We start from the raw sequence: 8,033 nt of genomic DNA on the forward strand, positions 1-8,033 counted from the left end.
TGCTATAATGAATGACTTTCTATACTTGATTAACAAGTCATACTTTACTCATTCGCATAAAATATAAGGTTGAAAACCTCTCAGTTGATGCTGGTACGAGTAAACCATGTTACTAACAATATTATAGATAATTGTATTGAAAGAAAATATATTATCAATTTACAAGGTTTCTAAATTACATTACTATTGTAACACACGCATTGCTCTATTTTCGCAATTGGAAAATATGTATTTCTTCATTTGGTCATTACGAAGCTATCCAATAACTACAATAAAGTAGAAATACATTTACGTAATGACCACTCCAGAGTACTGGGACGTAAACTGCATTTCTCTTCGAAATTAAGCTTTTAAATTCAATTTCCCCTCTCTATATGGAATTAATTAATCCGTGGAGCAGAGTCCAAATGTGTTGATTAAAAGTTTGTAGTTTCTGGAAATAAGTTGGATACTAGCAACGAGACCTGCTCAATTTCAAGTTCAGCTGTTATAGCAAAAAAAAGGATACTCGTATTGGAGCTGCAGATTGGATATGCCAATAATATTGGAATTGAAATCGGCAAAAGCGATTGAACCATTTTCTGCTACTGCATTTCGCCAGATCTACTACGTGACTCGCATTATTCAATTATTATCGATCCTATCCATCCCTCATTATCGTCACCTCATCCCCTTCATTATTTTCATCATGGATGCTTTCCTTGCAATTACTCTTTTAAACATTCCTTAGGACTATTGTTTTTGCTTAGTCTTTTATAAAGAGGAAATGTTCCTTGCTGCAATCCAGCAATACGGATATAATTGGACGTTGATGATTGTTTTATGTTCAGTATGGACATGATGAGGAGGAGGTCACGAGGGTAGTAAATTCATCGGATGAAAAGAATAGTGAAAAAGAACACACACAAATGATGGAAGAGAGCTTCACAATGGGGCTTTTATGTTGGCTCGAAGCGTGAATAGCTTTTAGATTAATTGCTTTAAACATTAATCCCAGGCTTCCAGAAGTTCGCATTCCTATATACGTGTTTCATATATCTATATGACTATTCGCTCGAAAACAATATATTATAAATACAGAAATATTGTAGACCTATTTTTTTTTTTAATTAATTCAACAATGCAACAGATCAAAATAGTAATTTAATGTCAATAAATACATTTTAATCAATTTAAACACATGTTTTTCTCATTACTCTATAATTATTATCGAAATATAGATAGAATAAAAGTATCCTTACAAGTAGGGTTACAAAAAGGGAATATAAGTGATGAGAAAATAAGATTTATGAACACGATTTAATGCTATTGCCGAATTATATTGTCAATTGTCAACTGTTAAGATTGTCTACATTATATATATTTTTATTTTGCAATGGAAATACACAAAATTCGCATAAATATTCATATAGTTAATATATGCTAGAGGAGGTCGTTGCAAAATACTGCATAAACATGTTAAATACAGCACACGTTTATAAAATAAAAGTAAACTCTTCATTTTAATACAGCAATATTATATTCTTGATAAATAAAAAAGTTATAGTTTAATAATGCAAATATGCATTGTAAATTTTAATTAATTAAAAGTTATAAAAAACACAATTAGAGTACTGCGATGGAGATTAAAGTAAAATAAAAATAATGTTGAATGAGTTATTCAAGATATCTTAACTATAAACCCGTTGCATAATGAACATTTAGTTCTTTTTTTTTTGTCTGCCGCGTTTCATTCCACATTTTTTTATTAAGCACGCACGAATATCTTAATGGTTTTTCGCAGTCGACTTTAAGAGACGCTGGATTTCTTTATATAATGTATTATTTTCCCCGAGAAGTGTTTTAATTAATGGCGCCGTTTTTTGCGAGTGCGGATTTAGAACGTTTCGAACTTTAGTTCTTTTTTATAAATATTTTACTGTCGCCGGAGTGATTTGATTTTAAACGAAGCAGATTTGTATGTTTTTGAGTACAATGGTCGTAGCTAATACAAAGACACCATTCTGTTTGCTCGGAACCTTTCAACGCTTGTCCTCACAAATTAAGGGTCGTCGGTTAAACATTCGGAATCAAATTATATAAATGAAACACGTATTAATGGGACCGAAGTCGAATTATATCAAATAATCTCATCATTTATGGACATTTAATCTTCTCAATATTATATTACTACTATAAATAATAATCATCATCGTTTTTTTTTGTTTTTGTCATTTAACAGAGGGGTTTCCTAAATTTTTCCTGCAACGGAACACTTCATAAATTATGATTTTTTCACGAAACCCTTGTTTATTTTGTAGGGTAAAATTGAGAAAAATATTAATAATTTAGTTAGTAATTATTTCATTGCAGGTTTCCGCGGAACATAGTTTGGGTCAAGGTTTAACATATTTCGTGCATTATATATGTGATCGATTGATTCTTTAAATTTTATATTTTCGAAATGGCAAAGCATTCATAAAATATTAACAGACATATAGATTTTGTTGTTAAATATGTGTATATTAAAGCAGAACTACTTTATTATTTATATTTTTTGCGATTAAAACTGTTTGGTGCATGCGGAAATACTCGTAAATTGTACTGTTTTTACAATACAGACTTTGTGAAAACAATTATTGTAAAGTACTAAATTTAGAAAATGTTTTTTAATATTTTAAATTGGATGTTATATCATAAAAATTGTATTACTTGTATTTATGTTATGTGACATCTATATTATGCGTGACATAAGATACAAATGTCTGTCAAAATTACCAACTACTGTGACTGGAATTTGTATCACTTTTTTTACATATTAAGTATACAAATGTAAATATTTTATTTGGTTCTCTGAATCTGAGACGTTTATTCTATTGTAAAATATATTAGAAATATTCGATCTTCGATTCGGTAATTAGTTTTAAAATTATATAGAAATAAATAGTACAAAAGAGAATAGAGATAAAAACTCTAAATTATGTATAAAAAATAATATTGTGTTCTAATTTTTTAGAATTTGTTTTTATTTTCCTCAATTAAAATTTAAGAAATATTTATTGTTTGATTTGATAACTCCACTTATATTTATGTTTGGTATATTTTAATAATCCATATTTATTTTTTAATATATTTAATATGAAAATAAAAATCCAAACTTAATGTTACTACGCCTCCTTTAAAATTAATAGTTTATAATAAATGTTTTATTAAAATTAGAATAATATCTGATTAAACATTAATATTTTGGAAATCATCAAATACTTTAAATTTGGAAGCTATACATTTTAAATCCAAAATAAATAATTGGACAAAATGAGCAGGACCTAATGCTTACATGATTAAATTTAAAACGTCAAAATATTCTGAATATACAAATAATATATGCTAATAAATTAAGTAAATCAATTTTAACACTTGCTGCAATTTAAAAATAAACGAATTATTTGTCCTCAGCAAATATCACACAATTGGCATTAATTTGCATAGTAAATGTGTTTGCTTTTTTCTTATCAGCGTTGTTGACATTTCTTTCAACAAGAAAACAGTATTATATTTCCAAAAAGTGAATCGGATCCCAAAGTGATTTTCTCGCTACATTTTTCGGTTTACTCGTGTGGCTTTCAAGTTTGCCAATGCAAATTACGCTATCGAGTCTCCCCAACTTCGACTGCTGGATAAATTACTATTTGTGCAACTACAAAGATAACAAAGTAAACCTTTTACAAAGTGTGATTCGGTGTGAAAGAAAAGTTTGAAATATTAGAGAGAATTCAAATATTCCTTTGCTCGGCTGCACTGTCGAAGGTGAACACATTATTCACACTGGTTATTATTTGTAAACACGTAAAAATAATTCATTGTTTTAATTCCGTGGATTATGAAAATAGAGGTATTAAATTAAATTTATTGCCATGTGAAGCTTTATTAATTAGTAGTTGAAGTAATAATTATTACGTTGTTATATAATTGTGGAATTAATTATAATTTATTTGAATAGGTTTAGTGACCCTGGTAACTTGTCTGCAGTAAGTGTTGAGTGTCGTGTCTAAAACGTTTATGCGTTTGTTAAGATAGATATCATCATTGACGTTATTCGTTTTGCAAGTTAATATTCTTTTATAATTAAATATGTGGATCTAAAATTTACATAGATTGTCTAGAAACAATAATACAAAACAAAAAGAGACTGGAGCCTTCAAAGAAATCTGAGAAGGGTGAGGGTTTTGATGTGTTAAAGAGTGGCGATGCTAGAGTTGCCTTGATAGGTTTTCCTTCTGTGGAAAAAGTGAGTATATTATTGTTTGTGGGTCAATAAATTAATGTTTTACTTTTCAGTCGACTTTGTTATCTACTTTAACTAAAACTGAGAGTGAGGCAGCCTCATATGAGTTCACAACATTGACCTGCATTCCAGGTGTTATTGAGTATAATGGTGCTAATATTCAATTGTTAGATTTGCCTGGTATCATTGAAGGAGCTTCCCAAGGAAAAGGAAGAGGTGATTCTAGATTGAACCATTTCCATAAAGTTAGGTTATAATTGCGAATTTCAGGTAGACAAGTAATTGCTGTGGCTAGAACTGCTGATTTTCAACAAATTTTCATTTTATTAATCTTCATTTAATCATTTTCGTCATCTTCACTCAAAAATTTGTAGTGGTTACATTCCAACAATAAAAGTAAAACAATCAATATCAACTAATAATATTAAATAAATATATACAGCAATACATCGTATAGTGCGACTTCGATCAGTGCGGGTTCACTATAATCCGGTTTGAAAATCTTAAAACAAAGTAAATTTTAATTCAGCATATAAACATTATTTTGCTTTATACTGACAAGTCTCTTTTTCTCAATTTCCAGTTTAAAACAGTTTGGGATATTGGCTGCACCTATGATATATCTCCTATGAAATATTTATATAATTGCATAATATAATGGTACTAAAATAGGAACTTTCTTTTTATACTCGAGGCACTAAATGAGAAATGAGAAATATAATTTATAGAAATAGAAGTATAAAATCATGGTATAAAATAAGCTAGTAATTATTAAAAGTTTATAATAGAAATTATATTATCATAGAAACCTATGATATTATTCTTATTCTTGAATAAACCGAAAGATGCTAATTTCAAAAGAAAAATAAGATTCACGTCTGGGCTAATTAACTATAGGGATAGGGAACTATCGACAATTAAAGTTTCAAGAGGTTTCAAATTTATATTCCATAAACATTATAAAGAGTGTTTCAAAATTTACGCAAGAAGTAATTTTAATAGAAAATACAAGTATTTAATTGGAAATTTTATTATTTTTTTATTGATTCATAACAGATACAGTATAAGGTGATATATGGTATAGCATATCCGGTGAAAGGGTTACACGTCTTTGCTGGCATAGACGTATTCTTTTGTCGAAATTATCCATGACCTTTTTGCATCAATGTGGCTGACGTAGGTAGTCATTAGTAGTTATTGGCATAAACCTTATATTTTAAGGCATAACAAAAAAGGCATAAATTAAATTATTTATGCTGTATGGCATGTCGCACCGTCTTGTTGAAACTACATGTAGTCCACATCCATATCATGCAATTTAGACACCAAAACACTGAATTATCTAATTGATCAAGTGTCACTGATTTTTTTAATTAATCTCTATTTCGACCATGTTTTACTGTATACGTTATGACTCAATAAAAAAATACAATTAGCGATTAAAAAACAACCTGTGTTATCTATTAAAATTATTTCTTTTCACCTATATATCATTTTCATACGAGAAAATAATCGATCAGAAGCAAGTTCAAATTAAGTTGTAATTAAAAATATGAACTGAGTAGATTTGATAGGCAAAATCACATAATTCTTAATGTAATAAATTAAACTTAATTATTTATGTTTTATATTTTGTGTTTCAAACTTTTCGATATCTCAATGCCCTAATTGAATTTGCATTTAGTAATCGTCGAAACTTAGTATTTCCTACAATTAACGAACATAAGGACCTATAACTTGAATAATTAAATGGAAACAAGTTGTTTGCGCTAGATGGATTTAAATTCATTAGAATGCGGTTTGGTACGTGGGGAATAATCTTTTTCTCATTAAATCACGTTGACAACGAGTTCATCGCAATTCCACGAAGCGTATTCAAGTTTAATTACTAAATTCTCTTGGGTATTATACCCGTAACCCTTGGAATCTCCACAAAAATATTACGTTCCAGGTAAATATTATTTTTTTTTTCCGCTGTATCGTCAATGGTACATCTGAAAGGAACTATTTGCGAATAATGTATGATATAATTCCATGCTTTTTCCGTACTAATTGGATTTAGATGCGTAGTGCATGAATCTCCTATTGAATTTCAATAATTTAAATTATGAATCCACGTTCTAAAAGCGCTGCAATTACTACATGGTAATTGCAACTTTAAACCGTTATACGCAATTGATAATTCGCGCACCGTTTTAATTTTATTGGCCGTTTACGTAATGCGAGTTGAAGTGCGGAAACTTGGAAAGCTGTAACCGTATCTGATTCGCGTTAATTTGATTACAACTATTTTTTTCAAGAATTAAGTAATTTAATAATAAAATAATATTTGCAATATATATTTTAAAAAAAATAGAACGGTGATGTTTTTACCTAAGTATATAAAAATTAGAGACATTCTTACAAATTATATACGTGTTATAAAAAAAATATCTATGATGTGTGAAAAATTCAATATTTTCTCGACATTATGAGAATTACTTGTATATGTTTTAATAATACTCCTAATTCTTAACCCCTTGACATAGAACTTGTCCTAAATGTCTATAGTTAATTTCAAATTTTTATTTAATAACACAGTAAAAATCATTATTATAATGGATATTTGTAAATATTTTGACTTTCGAATTATCAACTCCCGACTTACGAACTCCCGGTCTTACGAACAAAATTCTAAAACCTCTAACTTGTTACAAGGAGATAGAGTGATAAAAAAAATTGACTGTCCAAACCAAAACTTGATAATTTCTTTAATAAAATATAATATTTTTGGAAGATGTACTATCTGTTTTGTTGCATTTATTTCTTTTGTCGTTTTTTATTAAATAATTGTGATGTCTACATTGAAAAATATTTGTAAGTAAGTATTGTGTTTATTTTAATCTATTTTTTCAAATTTATTCAGTCAGTAATACGGAATTTAACATATATAAAAGTAAAAACCATGATAAAGTGTGGTAAGATAAGTATATTTAGAAATATTTAAAATTCCCCCGACTTACGAATACATTCGACTTATAAACAAACCCCTTTGGAACGGAACTAGTTCGTAAGTCGGGGGATACCTGTTTTAAGAAATCTTGGTATCAATGATAGCAAAATACATATACAACAAACTAGTCATATTATTTATCAATGAGAACACAAATAAATACCGAACGTTTTCTTAAAAAAACTTATATTTTATTCATCTTTTATGTACTCTCGGTAATTATTGATTTGATAAATTAAATTTAACTCTATTTGCTCCATATTTGACCTTATTGGTAGATGCAAGCGATTCTGAATATATTTACATTTAATAAACTATGCAATGTGAATCAGCTGCAATAGTTGTAGATTTTCACATTAAAAAAAAATCTTGTTTTAAAAGTAAAATTAATTTATTTCACATTAAATAAGAATATAAATGTTTATAAAAATATCTGGATATAATTAAGTAATAAAATGTTGTTAAGATTATTACTGATTTTTCTTTTTACACAAATAGGAAATAAGTGGTTATATTTGTTTTATCTTTTTGTATGTTATTAAATTTAATGATATGCGCCATTGAAAATACAAAAATCTTTTGTTGAGTCATATTTTTTTTGTGGATAATTATCAATTTTGTTAATGCACGTCTTCCGTGTGCGAGTTATATAATTTCCTTTTTTGTTTTTGTTTACTCGTTGTCTTGCACTCTTGGTTTCCTGACAGTAATTACATAATTGTAATCAATTACGATGATAGTTTTGTACATATTTATGTGTATACATTTGACTCTACT

The 8,033-nt window shown here is 28.1% G+C and overlaps 1 protein-coding gene across 1 annotated transcript; it reads left to right on the forward strand.

Annotated features, from left to right (window-relative positions):
* The first annotated feature begins 295 nt into the window (after positions 1-295).
* LOC108560219 (developmentally-regulated GTP-binding protein 2-like) lies at positions 296-4,605 on the forward strand. The gene is made up of 5 exons (XM_017917674.1): positions 296-319; positions 831-942; positions 4,134-4,267; positions 4,318-4,480; positions 4,535-4,605. Exons 1-5 carry the CDS (start codon positions 296-298, stop codon positions 4,603-4,605), a joined length of 504 nt encoding a protein of 167 aa, XP_017773163.1.
* Positions 4,606-8,033: the final 3,428 nt, after the last annotated feature.

The sequence above is a fragment of the Nicrophorus vespilloides genome, unplaced genomic scaffold (assembly GCF_001412225.1).
Source record: "Nicrophorus vespilloides isolate i.1.1-1 unplaced genomic scaffold, Nicve_v1.0, whole genome shotgun sequence".
Lineage (NCBI taxonomy): Eukaryota > Metazoa > Arthropoda > Insecta > Coleoptera > Silphidae > Nicrophorus > Nicrophorus vespilloides.

Coding starts and splice junctions, on each gene's coding strand:
- LOC108560219 (XM_017917674.1), top strand. CDS start 296: ATGACCACTCCAGAGTACTGGGAC. Junction 943..4,133: donor CTTCACAATGGGGCTTTTAT/GTTGGCTCGAAG, acceptor AAATTTACATAG/ATTGTCTAGAAACAATAATA. Junction 4,481..4,534: donor TTCCCAAGGAAAAGGAAGAG/GTGATTCTAGAT, acceptor TGCGAATTTCAG/GTAGACAAGTAATTGCTGTG.